This window comes from Platalea leucorodia (genome assembly GCF_965183815.1).
Source record: "Platalea leucorodia genome assembly, chromosome: Z".
Classification (NCBI taxonomy): domain Eukaryota; kingdom Metazoa; phylum Chordata; class Aves; order Pelecaniformes; family Threskiornithidae; genus Platalea; species Platalea leucorodia.
In genome coordinates, this window is record NC_138858.1 from 56353323 (window position 1) to 56373303 (window position 19981).

General features: G+C 40.8%; 1 protein-coding gene across 3 annotated transcripts in view; it reads left to right on the top strand.

Annotated features, from left to right (window-relative positions):
• Positions 1-9031: 9031 nt before the first annotated feature.
• The window catches only part of GAK (cyclin G associated kinase), a 74882-nt gene continuing 63932 nt past the window's right edge, over positions 9032-19981 (top strand). For all 3 annotated transcript variants that reach the window (XM_082336812.1, XM_082336813.1, XM_082336814.1), the window contains exon 1: positions 9032-9264. In XM_082336812.1, coding sequence (XP_082192938.1) covers positions 9123-9264 — 142 coding nt within the window. In that variant the 5' untranslated portion in view covers positions 9032-9122. The remainder of the gene's footprint in view (positions 9265-19981) is intronic.

Sequence of the window (19981 nt, forward strand, 5' to 3'; positions counted from 1 at the left end):
GAGAATTACCCTTTTCTTTGAGAGAAAAAAGGGCTGGAGGAGAGAAGCGTATCAGCACTTGTCCTTATCAGCAGTTATCCACTTACATTCCAGGGAGCTGTAAACTGACCCTAGCATTTTTCCTTCTTTTTGTCCCTTTCGTGGCTGACTCATATGATTCTTTACGTGAACTTTTAGGAGGCAGAGCTTCTTGCCTCTCTGTTGTGCGGCTTCCTAAGACCTAATGGTACAGGCTCATCTTCTCAGTTCTGAAGAACTTTTGAATCTCTTGGCTGATTTTCACCAAACTTGACAGGCTGGACTTCTTAAAAGTTTCATGAAATATTCAACTAATGGAGAGAAACACTATCTCTTTCCAGTTTTAAGGGAGCAGCCACACTGTGATTTGACCCCTTATTAAACTCTGTGAATGTGACATGGGAGCTCAAGCCTCCGAGAAATACCAGCAAGAACTTGACTCCATGCACAGAGGAACCACTTTGTCACTTTGAGCAATGCAGGTTTTAAAACCTCTGTTCTAAAATGCTAGAACATACATGTTAGCTATCTCATTATTTGAGGAAAATGCTTTTAATGATTCACTTGTCTTTTAAATCCAGAGCTATTAATATCATTCTAGTCTCTATATCCCAGAGGAATCTTGAGCGTATTTGACACTGAGGTGAGAAATGTCAACATGTTAGTGAATAGGAAGTATCTTTTTTGCCTTAAAAAAGGAAAGAAGATTCTGACAAGTTATATCAACATTTTGCTGGTGTGGCCAGCCTTTTGCACTCCTTTTCAGAATGTTTCCTGAACATATGTGCTGAGAGTAGAGCCGACTTATATTTTTAATAGTCTGAGATAATGCAAGGTGTTATGGCAACTTCTGTTTCTAGGTGATGTTTTCCAAGTGTTATCAGTTCACCAGTATAATCAAAACTCTTCTTTGCCTTTGTTGTTGTGGCAGTTCACCGGCATCGTTAATTTGTGTGGTGGTTCCTGGACACTTTCCTTGATTTGGTGTGCTCAAAGATGCTGTATTTTTGAAATACATTATCATAGCCTGAAACTGAAGGCAGTAAGAAAGGAAGAAAGCAGGCAAAAACATAAGCATTGTTTAGTGAATATTTCCTTGTTAAACATTACCTCACAATTTTTAAAATTCTGTAAATTATGCTGGATATCTATTCTAATCAACTATGCACCAAAGTACTTCATGATGTCTTTCTTTTCATTTAGTCAGCACTCACATTTCGATGGCATTTTTATTAGGGTTAAGCACAAGTGACTGTAGTAGCCATTGGACCATGTCATCACGTTGCACAGAACACTTATTGAAACAAGACTTAGCTGCTGTACATCATAAATGACCCCATAAGTGTGAGAATGTGTAATCTCTTCACCATCTGAAATGTATTCGTTATCCTGTTAGTATTTGTGTTTCTTTCCTTACTTTGCCATTCCTCCACTGATTTTCTCTCCAGCAGCTTATGATATGAATCATCTATTTTAAATGTGCTTTCAAAGAAAATTAAACACAATAATACCAAATAGAAGAAAGCCCAAGTAGAAGAAAATGTTTCAGGCCTTCCATGAAATGAAGAGAAACTTCTGTATCTAACCTGTGGCTAACCGTTTAGCACAGCTGCAATCCACTATATTATGGAGGCTAAAAAGCAATAATCATGACTTTCACCTTCAGTATTTATCTAGTCATAATCAGTGTTAAGCCTTATTCTAAATAGTGACTTTGTGACACCTATATAAGCAGTTAAACCTCCACAGTTACTCAGTCTACTAGATCATCTTCTTTGGCTGCTTCTTTTGAGGTCGTTGTTGTCTTTCTGGCACAGTAGCGTTAGAAAATGTTCTGTATTACCCTTGCAATAACAGGAAACACATTGATGCTTGCACAGGTATAGCTGAACTTAATTCCAGTTGTAATGCTTATAAAGCCTAACTGCATACATACCGCATCTCAGATACATTTGAAGAAAACTGACTGTTTCTAGTCACTTTAAAATTGAAACCATCAGCTCACTACCTTTCCTCATGTAAATCTGGGCGAGCGGGCAAGGAAACACCACCTAGGTTTTACTGTTTTTCTTCCAGGAATAATACTGATTATCCCTCTGATGTGTCTAAATCATAATATACGTTGGAGGAGAGTTAAGTGTAAAACATGCTTTTTTTTTTTTTTTTTTTTCTTTGCATTAAGGGAGCTGGATTTGAAGAGGCCAATCTATCAAAAAACAGCATGCTATGGGCACTTTGGGAGAGAAGAATTTACATGGGAAATACCCAAAAAGCTTGTGTATTAAGCTTTTCAGAATTCTTCGTGTAATTGACAGGCGGTTTAATAATCAGGTAAAATTTCAAACTGTTCAAGAAAAGACTGTATCTACACTTTTTTAAATGACATTCTGTAGTTAATAGATTTATTGAAAATTATTTGTATTTAATTTCTAACTTTCATAGTGGCCTTACACTTTAAATGCATGCTGCTCTATCTTACATACTCTTCAGCTTTGTCTTTGGTAACATGTGAACTATTTAGGCCTTTGGCTGCGATTAGATATTAAGTGCACAGATGGCTGTGGAAGTTGAAGTCATTCCTGTTCTGCCAGGGAAGCCCACTGCTGTTTACCCAGTTAACTTTGTACTGAAGTGGATGAAGTTGGTGAGGTAACTTCTAACAGCTTCCTGTGAGAGGCAAGCAGTAATAGCACAAATTGCCATAATTCTTTAGACCAGGACTTCCAAAACTATGGCTTTAGTTATGGTCCTTCTAGTCCAAGCAAATTAGTAAAAATACCCACTTTGGAACATTGTTCATTGTAACCCTAAATATACTTAGCTATGAGGTAGTGTTATCTGTTGCTTTTAACATAGTAGTTTTGTAGGCGTACCTGTGAAAACTGATGAACTCCTATGTTGTAATTCTTTTACTCATTTATAGTTACTCCTTTTCAAACTGAAATTTTCCATGTCTGCATGAATTGGAATTGGCTGTATAGTTTCAATTAAGTTTCATTTGGCCACTTCTGAGATGTAAAAAAAATCTGTAAAAAACACATTTCCTTCCTTTGACTTCTCTGAAAGCACAAAATGGAGAGAGAGAATTCAAAATCATTGAGCTTCTCTTCAAGGACTAGAGAGCATAAAAAGGCTTGTATACAGAAAGTAGCAATTCTGGCAAGCAAATGTATCATCAAATTGTAAACAAAGAAAAAATGTTGGAATGCTGTAATTGCTCCTACTTAATACCAGAGAATTTTAATAGATAATTAAGCAGTATGGCTACCCCATCCCCAATAAGAGAAAAATACAGGCTTCAAGTCTAATGAGATGCAAGTAGTTGAATATAACAGTAGTCTGAAGCAAGTTCTAAAAAGCTGCTTCCTTTCACATAAAGACTGATCAATCTAGCTCCTTCGACAGACCAGAGCTGAAGTAAGGCCATTGCACAGCTGCACCTACGCCGTACCTGGCCTGGTACAGTTAACCTGATCTGGCACAGTAGTGCTGCAGTCAGTCTTGTGACCTACAAAAAAGTTTTTTTTTCCTTCCATAAGAAAAACAAATTAATTCCTGGAATAAAAGCTGCAATTCTTTTGTGGTTTTTTTTTCAAGTTTTTATTTAATGAAAAGTTTTCCTTTTTATCATAGGACCCTGGACCCTGTCTTTGCCTGAAACTAATCCAGTTTAGTATGCATATGGCCGCATAGGCATAAAACACGTCATTAACCTTTATTAAAATTTGTTCAAATTGGTATTGTCTAGGAAATAATAGCAATATGGCTTGCTAAAAATTTTGAAATGTCAGAATAACTCCCACTTTTAGTAATGTAGAGGTACAATGTTTAAATGGCAAGGGATTGCAGAGATCACTATATAGTAAACTGACGAAAATGACGTTTGAAAGAGATTTCAGTAAGTCGGCATATGGTCTCAATTTTACAGCTGTCTCAAGTACAGCTAGTATCAGTTTTACTGTCATGATAGTTCACCTTTCCAAAGTTGAGTAGTGCTTTGGTAAGAAGCTGTGATGCTTTGTTTGCCACAGAAGACCATTTTGATAAAGAAAAAGCCTCTTGTTAAATTTAACGAGGAAATAATTTGTTCAATGGAGGAGTCTCATAATCACTGCTCATTGCAAAAAAAAAAAAAAAAAAAAAAAAGTAGCGCTTAGGCCTTTCCAACTGTTTGACAGCTGGAGCCTACAGGAGGCAAACTGGACCACAGTGCATTTCGGACAGTATGAACACATTTCTCCCGCACTTCTTTCAGCTTGCTCTCTGGGTCCCTATGAATAGACTTGAGATCAAAGTTACAGACCTTTTCTTCAAGGAGCTGGATAGTCTCTGTCTCCAGAGTACAAATCTTTCTTTCCCCTTGTTGTTGATTTGGGTTTCAAAGTAGCCAGGAGCACCAGCTACAGAAGAAATCCCTAACCACAGATTGCAACAGGTACAGTACACATCCAATCTCCAGAGATCCTGTCTACAAATTTTAGCAAGTTTTCTAATAAGTAGTGAATTAGTTTTATTTACATGGGGTAGCTAATTTGCCCTTTGTAAAATTTTCCTCAAGAACAGCAAAAGACTTATGCCTTGTTTGAAGCAAGCAGAGAAAAGCTACTTCTGCTAAATTTGTAGTATCCAATCTGAAGTCAGATAAAACTATTGCTCCACATAATCAGTGAAGTAATATTTTTTGAATGATTGGCATGCTTTCCCATTATCATTCTAGAAATGAATCACTTAAACTGGAACCTCAAAAATAAAAAAGGGTGCCCAAATCAGACATAAGCATTAAGATGGCAGTTATTGCTGAAAGTTCAGGTAAATTATAATGAAGCCTACGTACAGGGATCAATCAAAATATTTTTATTTCCAAATGTTGCAACTATTGCTTTATTAAACTTGTTATTTTAATATCAAATGAACAGGCTCTTCTTTGAAATATGTGGTTACAATGTGTTATAAAAATCTCCTAAAATATAGTGGCTCATAATCTGTGTAAGAAAAAAATCACAATCGCACATCAGAAGAAGAACACAATAGTTTATGCATTGAGTTTTGCGACTTCATTCGAAGTAGCAGGCTGTACGGATATTCAGGTAATACAAAAAAGCTACATGAATGAAAAATCTGTATTGCAGAAAATTACTTGGGTGTGCCATACACTGTAACATGTAGAGGTATTAGTGGCTGTTCTAGAAAACAATTTTTTCAAATAGTGAATTTGGATGGGCACTGCCAAAAGCTGATGATTCTTGCTGGATTGCGTGAGGCAAAATTAAACCTAAATCTTTCAAAAGGGCATAGTTTCACTCAGACTAGCCAATTAGGGAAGAAAATGAATGAAACAGAAGCTTGGCTCTGAAAGTGCCTTTCATATCTTTCTGGTCTCAGAAGAGATGAAGGGTCTCTGCATGCAAAATGAAGACATTAAATTAAAAAAGGTCAAACCTGTTCTGTATGCTTATTGTCAGGATTAGCTTTGTGGCTCATGCTTTCAGAGTACATCACGAGAGCAGCTGCACTAAAAAACACAAACCTTGGACATGTATTTAATCTTCCTTTCAAGATACACTTCTGAAATAGATTTGCAGCTGTGCTGAAGCTAATAAACCCTATCTAGAGCCATACAGACATTATTATATATGCCATTTTCCTAGCTGTATTTCAATTAAATGCTATATAAAGAAATGCAAAGTAGAATGCTAATTCATTACTGTTTAATTCATTTAATTCCTAAGGAGCTTTCAAGCAATTACTGGAATGGAAATGAAAGTGCATATCTTTACTACACGCTAACACACAGAATGAACTTTTCATTTAATAATTCCCCAGTTTATAGCTCTGCCCTGCCTTGACCTTATGATACAAAAGGAAATCCCTTCTTTACCACCTTCCCCACCCAAGGTTTTTGGCCAGAATGACTCTTGGCTCATTCTGGGTGAGGTTGCAGAAGGAAGAGGATTGGATGAGAGTTAAAATGGGAAGGCTGGAGCACAGCTTTTCCATCAGGAGCTCAACCATCCTGCAGCAGTCTAGTGTGGCTGTTAGAACTGGGATGCAAATTAGTAACAGATGGCACAACCTTGTTTTCCTGTACTTTTCAACAGGGATGATGCCAGCATATAAATGGATAAGCCTTACTGCTTTTAACAACTTAAAAAAAAAAAATCCATAGGCCTCTCAAGCTGTATAAATAAAAAGAAAACATTAGTCATTTTGGCCAAGTACTGTTAAAAACTGGAGCATTTTACGGTACTTTTGTCTCAGCAATACATAAAAAGATCAGCCCCACTAATGGAGAGCCTTCTAGACAGCTGCACACATTTCAAACCGCATCTTACTTAGTGGTCTGCTTGAACTCTCCAGTATACTCCTGGATATTTAAAAGACAGGTCACTAAAATATTACCCAGGCATCTTTTAAACTTTTTGGCCAGAAAAGCTGCATCTATATCAAGGCTCTCCTACCATACCTGCAGCAGTTGGAGTGCCAAATCCATCCTGATTTTTTTAAATGTAACATTCCTGCTTCTTATCCTGCATTTTTTCTTACACTTCCTTCATATGTAACAGGCAGTTACTGCTCCTGCAATTTTTCTTAGGACAAACTCCCACTGTAAGCTATGACTGTCCTATTTGAGCAATTTCAGGAAACAAAAGGAATTGTACAAATCTTTCAGTTTAGCTTTTAGTACCAGACCTCACACTTGATGCCTATCTGCATCTGATTTTTGGACTGAAATTTTGGATTATTTGTGCCAAAATCCTTTCTCAACAGTCAAATCTCTCCTGCATAAGTAGTAAAACCGCAAAGTTTTAAATACAGTCAGTTTTCACTGATGGAATTTTATTTGCTAATTTTTATGCATTAAAAAAGTACACGTTGATAAGAGAATCAAGAATCTCAGACAGTAGGTTTAAGGGCATTTCAAGCAGGCATAAGCCTGTACTGCTGCTGAAAGAAATAAATAGTCCTGCTGCCTTGTCATCCTCAGATACCCGTTTCTTCCAGCCTTTGGGACGCCTCTTCTGTGCTGAGGTAAATGTGAGGCTTAGCAGTGAAACAGTCAGGGAACTGGCCGTGTTAAAGCTGGTTAGCAAAAAAAAAAAAACCCAAAAGAAACCCAAAAAAGAAGTCATTTTAGCCCAGGTCACTCAATCAGTTACTGATGATATGGCAGAAACCTCAGTCTTCATTTAAGCTGAAGTATGAGTTTTAGTTGCCTCATATTCCATCTGCAACAGTCCTCCTTTTGGGAATAAGAAAGATGCTAACCTAAAATCCAGACCTTCAAACACAGAAGGATTGCTTCTGTGGTTCCTTATAAAAGATCCTGTTGCTTCTCCAGTGGCCTTATGTGAATGAGTCTTTGAAGAGCAATATGCAGGTGAATGATAGGACAAGGGACAATGAGCAGAACAGTACGGTGTAGCAAGCCTAACTAGCAGCGTTTGTTCATCCAAAATAATTCCAGCCTTTGCCTGAAAAAAAAAAATTGGAAAACTCAGAAACCAAAATGGGATTGAAAGTAGGGTGCTCCTGCTGTGAATACAGAGTTTCGAAGTGGTGATGTTGGTATGATTTACGATAGCAAAAGAGGATTTCTTATAGCGAAAATTGAAAAATGGCACCTGACCTCTGTTACAGATAGAAGGAAGTTCTCCATATAATCTGACTTTGATAATTTAAACTTTTTTTTTTTTTTTTTTAAATGTAAGAGATATAAAAACATGGAATCTCTGTACAAATCTACCGGCCTTTAAGACCACACTTTTTGACTGGTAAGGCATTACAGAACAGCGAGGGAAGCGCAAGATGCCATGCCCCTGTAATTCACACAGCAGCATGAAGAACAGCAAGTTCTTACTTTATGGAAGTCAACTGAGAAACACAACTTTAAAATATTTAACTACTCATCTGTGCAGGAGAAAACAGGCATGGCCACCTGAAATCTTACAGAATTTGGGGATGTCTGGGATCATCTCGAAGTGATGGCTGCCAGCAGGGACCGGACTGCAACAGCAGAGAGACGCGGCTTTTTGAAGGAGAGTCCTGGCTAGCAGTATTCTTTCTGAAACAAAAGGTTTCAAGGCAGCCTTGCTTTTAGTCATCTGCTGTTGCAGGTCGCACAGCCTTATGCAGCAGGCAGGCCTCACCGCTCGGTGACCTGTCGGCGCACGCACACGGAGAAGCCAGCCTTACACCCAAGCACGCGGGGGCGGGCTACCGCTCCGCGCGGAGGATGGCGATCACCAACACGCGTGTACCCGCCCTGCTGCGAGGCGTCGAAAAGGCACCGCCACTACCACCTCCTGTGCATGCAGGTGCGGGCAGCGGGCAGGCAGGCCGGGCAGGGCTGGCGTGTTGGGTTGCAGGGAAACGCGAAGGAGGTGGATGAAGGGACAGGGTTGCAGCCATCCTCTGTGGGAAAGTGCCCGCGTGGCCCCGCTGCCACCTGCAGAGGCCGGGGCTACTGACAGGAGGAACGTTACCTCCTGGGGACTGCCAAGCTGCGGAGCGTTTACGGGGGGCACAAGGCTGCTGCCTACTGGATGACGCCCCTTCTCCCTGCCCGTGCTCTTACCCCCGAGCACGGCCCGGCCGCCCCGGCCCGCTCCCTCGCAGCGCCCCTCTTCCCCCGCTGCGCCTCCCGCAGCCGCGGCGGCTCTCCCTCGCACCGCGCCTCGACAGGCAGCCGGGGTCGCCCGGGCCGGCCCCCGGCTGCCCCTCGGCTCCGGCGGCCGGGGGCGGCTGTGCGGCCGAGCCCGCCCGCCGCCCGCCTCCCTCCGCCCGCGGGGCGGGGCCAACCGCCGCCTGCCGCGCGGGAAGGCGAGCTCCGCCCCCCGCCCCGTCCCGCCCCGCCCCGCCCCGCCCCGCGGCCGCCAGGGGCGGGCTGGGAGGGGGTGGCACCGTGAGGTCATAAATGACGCAGCGCTCCCGGAAGCAGCCCGGCGCGGAGGGAACGGCGGCTGAGGAGGCGGCCTCCCGCCGCTCCGTTCGGTAGCTTGGCGGAGCCGCACCCCCTGCCCTGCCCGCCCCCCGCGCTCCCCTCCCGTCCCCTGGCCCCGTCGCCTCGGCCGCCCCCGCCTCGCCGGGCTGCGCCGGCCGGGGCCATGTCGCTCTTTCAGTCCGCCCTGGACTTCCTGGCGGGCCCCGGCTCCCTGGGGGCCGCCAGCCGCGACCAGAACGATTTCGTGGGGCAGACAGTGGAGATGGGCGACATGAAGCTGCGCATCAAGCGGGTCATCGCGGAGGGTAAGAGGGGGCGGCGGCGGCAGGCCGCGCCCGGGGCCGGGCCGGGCCGTGCGGGGCGGGGCGGGGCGGACACCGGCGCCGCGGGGCTGGGCTCGGCTCGGCTTCCCCTCGGGCTCCCGCTCCCCCTTAGCGCGTCTCCCCCCTTTGGCCGGGAGGGCTTGCGTCTCGGCAGGCCGCGCCCGGCGAGGGGAGGCCGTGTGGGGGCGAAGGGGCGCTGGTGCCCGGCCGGCCGGGGCCGGCGGCTTCCTGCTGCGCGGGCAGCCGGCCCCTCCGAAGGGCTTGTGGCCTCCTTGCCGCTGCTTTAATTAGGGGTCACGGGTGCTCTGGGTTAATATAAGTGCCACGGAAGGTGTTTGGCGAGGACCGGGAGTAGGAGCAATACTAACTGTTGCTAGCCCGCTTTAGGAATACCCGCAGAGAGCCAATGTGTTGTGTGGCAACTTCTTCACTTGCTTTATCATTTAGAATACTGCCACCATGTAACAACTCTCAAAGGAGTCGAATCTACCTAGGACCTCATGGAAATGATGGAATGCCTATATATTTAAAAAAAATGGCAGCGTATAATATTATGCCAAAGGTACAAGTTTGCCTGTGCTGTTTTGGGTTGTTTGGAAAATTGTGCAGTGCAGGAAAATATGTTAACTTTAAACACAAATGTCAGGAAGCTGATCTCATTCTGCATACAGGCTTTGCTGGAGCACAGGAGTTAAATGTATACCAGGGGTATGTCTGGGCAATTTTCAGTTTCAATGATTTTTTGTGTAGGCATCTTGGCACACCACTTGCTAGTCTGTTTTAAAATAGGTGCTGTGTTTGGTGTGTGCAAATTACTTAGAAATTAGCAGAAATTTGGATCTTATTGTGACTGTAGTCAGAGGAATTACTTTATTTCTTCAAGCAGAAGAGATACTGAAAGCTTACCTCAAAAGACTAAAATGTTCATTTGTCCATATTAATGCAGCTACATAATTCATTAACTTTCTACAGGTGGTTGATGTTATTTTGGTTAAATACCCCAAAACTCTCTTCAGAGGTCCTCTTCATTATTGAAGTTATTTTCTGTAGTTGCTTCTTGTAATTGTCTTGTATGTAAGTTGTTTTATAAATAGATTTATTGATTTTCTTTTCTGAGTAGTTTGTTGTTGAAATCTCAGTGACCATCATGGAAGAAAAAAGTTGAATCTTCACGATTAGCTACTTTAGTTAAACTTACAAAAATTTCCTTGTGCAAAACAACAGAACATTGGTCTTCAGCACCGTTTTATCTTCTTAAGGGCAAATAAGTTGTTACTTTAATGCTTAAGCACTTTTCACATATTTCACTTCTGGAAAAGCTGGCAGTTTCTTAGGTAGTAAGTTGCATTTAAAACAGTAGTAAATGTCAAGTCCTATTCTGCCTTCAGCCTTTACATACAGCTTCTTTACAAAAGATCCAGTCAGAGTTGAGTGACATGTGAGCACTCAATATGATGTGACTGCAAGGTGAATGCTAAACGAACTGGCTGGTGCTGCTGATACTGTGACATTCCTGCAGTGACCACTGCAGTTTCCAGAGAACAACAAAGGAAAGGAAAGACAGGAAGCTACATTTGAGACACATCTGCTGTTTAGTTCTTGGTTCTTAAACAAGTATTTCATACTTTACTTTGGCAGCAGCCTGCTGTTTCCCAGGATCTGACACAGGCTTTCCAAAATGTCAGGGGAAAGATGCCAGGTTAGATGATTTAAAGCAAATGGGGACATGCTTTAGGTCTAGTGTTCTTAAGAATTTATCTGTAACCACTGCTTTGTGTTCCATGCTTGTCTCAGTATTATGGTTTTATTTCATGTTGTTTTCTCTGTATTTCACTAACTGAAATTCGGCCTAACTGCTTGCTTTTGTAAAGCAAGACTTTATACCCAATATAGCTGGGCTAAAACAATCCTTAGGGGTACGTTCAGTATAAATATAAAATAGAAAAGTCCCTGCCTCTCCTGCTGTCTTCAGACTTGAATTTGGAATGTTTCTGTCTTTACCATATCGTTTATTTTGTTACTGAAATTGGATTTATCTTTGAGCTCTGAACCTGTGTTTGACACCTTCTGATACATGCTTGCATAACTGTGGCTTACAAGCATTCCTTTCCGTGCTTGCTAATACAGAATCTGTTTTTCTTCTAAATGAGTCCTTTCAGGCCAAATTCCCTACTAGAAAGTCAAGTGCTGCTTTCTGAATTTAGATTTCAAATCCATGGTGAACTGTGTGTGATCTGCCAATGCAGAGAGATAGCCTTTCCTGTAAGATCATACGGTCGTCTTTGTTTTCAGTTGGTGTGAAGAGAGTCTGTGCCTTAGCATTACACAGTAACATATGGCAGCATAAGTTCAGTTGTTCTCGCACCCTGCAGCTCTTTCCAGCTCTGTAGTGTGCTGCCTGTCTGTGTTGGTCCAAATATGCGTTTGGCCATGCTGTAAGCTGAGACATGAGCTGCACAGTTCATTTGGATGTGTTTCCCTGTTCATTTTACAGAGGTGCCATGCCAGGGGAAGGACCAGCCTAACTGAAAACGTGGTGTGTTGCTGCAGGAAGCTGAGAGCGTCCCGGGGCGGGATGGGGTGGTGATGATCTCTAGCACTGATACCTCCAAATGCATGAACAGACTGTGTGTCACAGAATGGCCTGAGTGCTCCTAGAACACAGTCTCCTGTTATTTTCTGCTTGGGCATTTCAGTAGCTCACTGCAGTTAAGAAATTTGGGGCCTTCTGTGCTTAATTGATACTTGCCCTTCATATGATGTTGGCTTCAGCAGATGTCAGAGTTCTTTTGGGTCTTCCAGTTAAGTGCACAGACGGCCACACAGTTCTACTTAAGTAAAACAGTCATTGATTGCATACCTAATTAGTAAATATTACTAAGTGTAGCTATCTCTCACTTTTGTGACAGAGGGCGTTTTCTTGTATGGCCATAAGTCACTTACCAGTCTGAGTATTCTGTACTTGTCTCCATCACAACATGGGCATCTGCTCTCACCAGATGTCTGCATACATGTAGTCCAGCTACATGGGATAAGAGTTCTCCAAATGCTTACTAACATGTTTGGGTTTTATATGGTTAGGTGAGGGTGGCTTAAACTGTAGTTTCTCTCAGATCCCTTGCTGTTCATGTGAACAGTATGTGCATTCTTATGCTGACTTTGCTTCTTCAGTTGACATCCTGCAGCATCCTTCCTCTTTGTTGAGGAATGTCAGGATTCCTGTAATCAATATGTACCAGGCAGTTGAGGGACTGAGATGGTCCTTACCATTCCTTACCATGAATCAGTAATTCAATGATCGATGTAGCCTGCACATTTGACCTTGGTGGAGAGCGGGGAGAGCAGGTGACCACAGCAGGCTGAACAGCAGTTTTCAGAAATTTCATGTTTCTTGCTCCTGAAAGCTGCTGTATTTGCACAAATGACCTTGCAAATTTGTTTTTGAAATGCTGGATGCTGCTGGCTTTAATTTTCGCTTGTGTTGGACAAAGTGTCTCTTCTGATAGACCTTGTGTTCGTTTACCTGCTAATGGTGACACTTAAAGATGATGGACAAGTACATACGGGAAATTCCTTGATCTCCGCCTGTACTGTAGAAGGAATAGAACCTGGTCACTGGACTGTCAGAGTATTTATTGAACGAGACTGCTGATGCCAGAGATGGTCAAATGAGTTACGGAAACTCATTCCTCAGTTCTGTCTATAATGCTACTCCAATGAGAGGGTAAACTGATATGAGAATACCATGTCCCGTAGCATGCACTGTCAAGTTCCAAAATTACAAAGAAAGCTGATTTTTTTGAGAATTGTAAATTGAACAGTTGTAATAGCTTTGGTAGCATCATATTCTTCCTTGAATGTTTCCACTGAGCCTTTTTTGTAAAAGCAGTTAGCTGTTGCATTGATTCGGTAGTAGAAACAGTTACAGCGGTTCATAAATTATTTCATATCTCCTGTTGACAAAGTAAAAATAGAATATATAAAAATAGAGAACCTCTATTCTAGAGATCCTTCTATGAAAATAGATAACTTCTGGAACAAAACCTGATACTTTTCAATCTCTTCTAAGGTTGAGAGGATGAAGGGATCTTCTGCAAGTTTTACGTTATGTGTTTGGTTAGATTAGGTAATGTTTTTAAGGGTTTTCAGTGTGTTAAAAATCAGTTGACAACTTCGCTAGTGGTTCCTACTGCCACTCAATGCATAATGCAATATCCCTACAAATACTCCACTGCCAGTAAGTGAGACTTTAATTTGCTTCTTGAATACTGCTGTTGAGGTTTGTAGGTTGAGTAGTAAATATGAAATTATCAATAAGTGTCCTATTTTAGCTTTATTAATTTTTCTAGAACAGAGATCGTACTAAGGGAAAAATAATCTTAAAAAAGTTTTGAGTATTTCTCTCCTGGTAAGCTAAGTGAGATAAAACAGATAGAAATAGTCCTCTATTAGTCCTTTCAATGACTTATTTTGAAACACTTTGTATTTGGGTTATTCTGTTTCTTGATATCTGTGCTAAAGATAATTGCATCAGGGTAATCACTTTATGTCATAATTACTGTTTAAAATTACAGTTTTCATCTTTCTCAACTAATTCAACTGAGACTGATTAACTTCTGAATATGATTTTTTTTCCTTGATTTTTGAGTATATAATTCCTGTTCCATATAGTATAGGCTAAATCTTTGATTTTATGTGAAATGAGGCAGTGGTATCTTGGTTAAACTTAAAGAATTTATAAAACAACTCAAGGTCTTGTCAGTGGAAGGCAGTGATGGCATGGAGTGGGGAAGACTTGTCCTTCAGAGTATATTGAGAAATGTGCTGCCTGCTCTTGTACGCTAATTGTAATGTGTTTGAAACTTGTTTGTGTTACTGCTTTAGCCAGGTACTCTTTGGCTTGACAAATCTGCAGCAAAAGCTGAGCATAAGTGATGAAATGAGTGTTTCAGTGTGTGTGAGGTTCTCCTGCAGAAGAATCAGGGAGTTGATATCCTCAAGTGAACTGTCAAAGGTGGAGATTTCACTATTCTTGTTAATACCCTAAGAAGCAGATGACTGTGGGGTGCTGGATTCACAGGATGGCAGTAATGTAATTAAATGCTGATTTTTGGATGGATGTAACTCATAAAACTCTGGGCAGCAGAGGCACAATGAACACTTAATAGTCAAGTTTCTGTGAACATTTTTAGTTTCATTTGCTGACAGGTGTTTGTAGTTACTATGAAGGGAGAAAAGCTCACATCAAGTCAAAGAGAAGTTGCAACAGCCTGTGATGTAAAGGATGAACTGACAGTTACTCTGCAAACCACGTGTGAGGCAGACTTCTCAGAAGTGGGGGGAAAAAAAGATGACAATCTCTAAACAAGAACCAAAGCACCCTGACCCAGCAGCTTTCCAGTTCACATTCCCTTTGCTGTAGAAGTAGCGAAGTTTTTCAACGTGAAGCAGAACAGTGCTGTTTTTTAAAAGGCGGTATTTCTTTGGGATAGCAGTTCCTGCTTGCAGGGGAGCTCTGAAAGTTTCAAGTTTTTCTACCTCTCCAGTTCTCAAGATTATGGGAAAAAGTCCAGATCTTTTAGTTTGAGCCATGCTTAATTTTTGAGGTGGTTTCATCTTGGTATTAGAACTTTACAGTTGACACAGATGCATGACTGGACTTCAAAAAATATGCTTATCAATGCTTGGCAACAATGACAGAGCATCCTTTGTTTTGAGTAAGGATGTTGCTTGTACTCTGGTGGAAAAGCATCTGTCTGCTTTCAGGTAAAATGCACTGTAACTTCTAGTCCAGGCTATAATTGTGGTGTTTCAGTCAAGTTACAATTCAAACACAAGCAACTCAAAATTGATATGGAAACAAATTTGGTCAGTATTTGGGAGGGGAGTGGACAAGTCATATCAAGTAGTTATAAACAGGAAGTTATTCACACCCATCCCTTTCTCATGACTAGTTAAGTGTGGAATGACACAATGCTTTACAGTAGCAAGCAGTTTTATGTTGTGGTTGATGTCTCTATTTTGATGCTTCACTAGCTGACAAGTATGAAAACTGTCATTTTACTGAAATGGTTTGTCTGAAAAAAAGCAAGGAAGATGGGAAAAACAGGGACGGGATAAAAAAAAGAACACTTTTAAATCCAATTTGATTTATAGTACAGTGAACTTATTTGATATTATGTGATGTCTAGGTTTAACTTGAGGGAGAAGGCAAATCTCTTGGTTGGAAACGAAGAGGTCTTCAATCTTTAACAGGATGAAGAAGTACTGACAGGACCAATGCCTGTGGGCTGTGAGGATGAGTGTAGAGTGCTTGCTATTAAAGCAAATGAGGCGGGGTTAGTTTCTAATGCAAAGGAAGTCATCGGACAGTCTCATTGTGGGCCAGGAAGGCGAGGCTGGTAAGCCTTGTGCTCTAGTGTCTGCTGTGTGTTTCTCCGTGTCCGCTATGGGGCAAGACTGATTCCAGGACTGACTGTTGTGCTTCGGCCACTCCTTTTTCATGAGTTGGTGTGGTGTTCTATAGTGAACCTCTTGTGTGTAAGTTTGTGTCTACAGAAAAGAAAGAAAACCGGTTTTCATCTGCCATAATTTCTGTGGCAGAAAATAATTGGGCTGTGTTCTGAAAATGCTTCAGCAGTGAAAAACTTGTCTCAGGGCAAGAGCTTGGATGAGTGTGTACATATATACACACTGGTAACCTGTATGGGGGAAATGCTAAGATGATTTTGCTGATATAAAAAGCTTCGGAAAACTGACTTAAAACCACCTACAGATATTTACATGAATGGAAATAACGAGTAAAAACACACCAAATGAAATTACATTCTTTCTACACCCCTAGGAAAGAAACCAAAGCAGTCTTTGTACTCTTAACTTTCATTTCCTCATTTGCCTCAGTTGGGTCTACTGTACAGGTGTTCATACAGGTATGTTGATGTAGGGGTGTGATCATTGACTGACATGGCTGTGCTAACTGTGAAATCCTTGGTGTGGTTATAGTTAAACAGGTGAAACTGGTTGGGTTTTTTCATTTTTGCAAATTATATTGCAAACTACATTGGTCAGAGGGCCTGGAGTAAAGGAGAAATTTTGCCAGTAAAGTTGTCCCTATTGAGGGTATATTAAAACTGTTTTAGTAGATAAGCTCTACCAGGAAGCCAGAATCAAACCCTAAATGAAACTGCTTTTAACAATGAAGCAGTAGGACTAATTTTGCCTTTTGTGAAATAATTGTTTTCACCAATAATAGATGGTTTTAAAAAAAGTAAATTAAAAGTACCTTCACAATTTACTGTACCTCTCTTGGTATCCCAGAAAATCCATAGATTTAAAATTGGTATCAGCTGTAGTGCAGTAGTAGTGAACCAATCACCACCTGGAATGAGCAGTGTTGTATGGAGCTGAACTGTGTTCAGGTGAAACAATGAAATGACAGAATGAGAAACAAACTTAAAACTGATGTTTTGATAGGGGCATAGCTGTAATGGATGAGGTTAGAGGCCATACCAGTGAAATTTTCTATAAAATGTGTGCAATGAAGTAGGAATTTAACCAGCTGTGATACCATTGGTTTTCGCTGGGAGTTCTGAAAAGTTTAATGAACTTGGTGTTTAGCATTTCAGTACTTGATTTTAAGGTATGATCACTGAAGTAAAAGTGCATCTTTTAAGCTCCTTATGCACTCTCAAGCTATCACTATTTTAATGAAGTTTCTTCCTTCAGCTTACTATTCTAATACCTCTGCATCAATTGTGAGATCCTACTCCATAACCATTGCTGGGAGCCATGCCACCATTAAAGTGGCCTTGAAGACTCTCTTCATTACCTTTCCTTTTGTTAATCCGTGCTATGAAAATGTAGTAATTAAACCAAGTATTTTGCTAATACACAATTGAGTCTGGCCAGCTTTAAATTTGACCTCAGCAAAATCTTAGTTTGGACACTTTGTATGCATATTTCACTGGATTTCCAGATAATGTCAATTATGCTTCACTTAAAGTCAAATAGCCGTGCTTTAAACTAAGCAGAGCTTGTATTAACTTCTATTGATAACAAGAACTTATCATTTTTAAATTGCTTGCATTGCTCAAAATGTTCACTTGCACTGTTAGTCCAAAATGAACATTTATGATTTTCAATAAGTATTGAAACTTAAAACCAGTATATGTTTTGAAGTAGTTATGAACCTGAATATAAAATTTCTTTAGATTCCTAGCTAGCAATTAAGAGTACTGAAATTAATTTTTTTGGTTGGAAATGAGATTCATTTAAATGCAATAAAAATGACTTAAACTTCAGAAGCCTTTCTGAGGTTGTTGTAACATTGTGATTGAGTGGTAAAAAAACAGGCTTTTCCATCAAGAAATGAACTTGTGTAGTTTTCATAAATGTGGTTGAGTTTTAGGCATGAATTTCAAGATTATTTGCGAACTGAGAGAGAAAATTTCAGGGCAACTGTGAATGTGTCCAGAGTTTTGGGAGGGCTGTATGATGATAAGCACTTCCATGAAAATTTGAAATACATCTTTTTGAAGACTTACTCAACTAAAAAAAGATTGTAGTAAACGAATTCCTCCTTTTACTTCTCCGTATTCAACGTCAAGAGGATTAAGCTTAGTGATAATGTGTAAATCTGTCTACATTGTAAGCATTTCTTATATTGGAGGAAGAGCTTGTAGGAAAGCTTATCAGACCAGTTGAAATAGTTGGAAAGGTAGCAGTGCTTCTAGGGCCCTTCCTCAGAGTTTGGATCAGCTTGGTTGTTTATCAGATACATGCTTGAAAATGGTGGATTGAATTGATTTGATGGATTAATTCTCATGCATAGGTGCTTTCACCTGTATGATTTCCAGGAGGGCATTTGATGCATTTGAATGAAGCTTAGTTATATTTTGGAGTGCATGTATGTAGGTCTGTGGATGTTTGTAGAAGTACTATCAGGGTGTATGCTTTAAATGTAGGGTACACTTGCTGCATTCCAGCCCTGGTAGAACCCTTGGCAGTGTACACACCTGCACTGAGCTTGCAGGATAACTATTCTGTAATCTGGGGTGCCTCTGTCACCATTTTGCTCTGGGGTGCCTTCCAGAAAACTAATGGTGCAGTAATTTTGTGTACTAGAAATTTGTGCTGACCTGAAGCCCCTAATTTTGTAAATTGAAGCATATATTTTCAAGATGGAGCTTGCAGGGTTATTAGAATAAAATCAAATAAGTATTTGTCAAGATCAATGTAAAGACTTTCTTCTGTAGGGCCAGCCGTACTCTGACTGTGTAGATGATCTGCGTAGGACAAAGACATAGAGGCAGTAGCTCTGTGGTACAGTGACTGGTGTACACTGATGTAGGGGCTTGCAACTCACTGGGACAGTGGGCTCTGAAACCTGGGGCCTGCCTCTGGATGTGAATAGGGAACTGATTGGGAAGGGCAGTCAGAAGACATGGTTTCCCAGCACCTAGCTTCAGTGGAAGGATGACTCACAGATTATCTTAAGTATTTCACCAGCTCTATGAAATCTGTAAACAGTAGTCAAACTGATCAGCACTGTCCAGAACCCTGTTTTTCTTGCATATGTTCTTGTTCAGAAAGGAGTAAAGTGTCTTTAGGTAATACTTTAAGATGGTGGTAAGTGTGGACTTCATTCTGTCTCCAGCTGCTGTCCCATCAGTGCTTAAAATGCTGATTGTAATTGCTGATAAGAACACTTGCTCTGGGGGTTTTAGAAAACCTAAGGGAAGTGGTTATTGTGGGAAGTACTGAACCTGATTTTACAGAAGGAATCAAAGTAAATAGATAAGCACAATGCATGTGTGAGTAATGTATGGTGGGACTGAACTGCAGCCCTTGCTGTCTGTCATCTTCAGTGTTCTCACTGATACTTTAACTCTTCAGGGTGCACTAGTTACTTTATTTTGCTTGTTCTCCCTGCAGCTGGGGTCTTGGTTTTGCTGGTTTTGTTTATAATTCCCCTTTAGATACAAAAAACGGCAGTATCCAGGAGCCTGTCATTTATTCGTTTCACGTTGTGTATGCTACTGGCAAAGTAAAAAGATGTGTGGGCAGTACCATTCAGGAGTCTTGGAGAACACTGCGATGGTCAATTGCCATGTAAAGCTCTTGAGACTACTTCTTGAAAAGCCTTGTATTTGATTGAATTGCAGAAAGCAAATACTGTGTTCACTTCAGCCTCATGTTAGTATTTCCTATCCACAGAGAAGGTATTGGGTACTGATGTGACTGTACTGATTTGGATCCTGCATCTTTTTTTAAAAAAAAAGTGCCTTGTCAACTTGTTTCTTGTCTGTGGTGGTTCATTCTTTAGTTATCCTATTCTCTTAGCCTTTTTGACCTGTAAAATTTTGTAGTTCACTGACATCTTCTGTGCTTATTCTCCAAATTATTGCTAGAGAGAACATTGCTATGTAGTTCAATTAAAATAGGATTTATATTAAAGGAGTAGAAAGGCAAATCATTGAAGTTTGTCGCTTTGGCTGTTACTCTACTAGAGGTACTCTGCAATAGATGGAGAGTATATATGCAACTACACTGTTGGTGTAACAATGAGGATGACATTCCCAGAAGAAATGAAAGTGATACCAGGATCTTTAAAGTGGAGTAGAACTGTACAAATATGTTCTTTTGATACAATTAGATTGACATAATTAGCAATTGAGGAAACTTAGCAGACATGTAACTT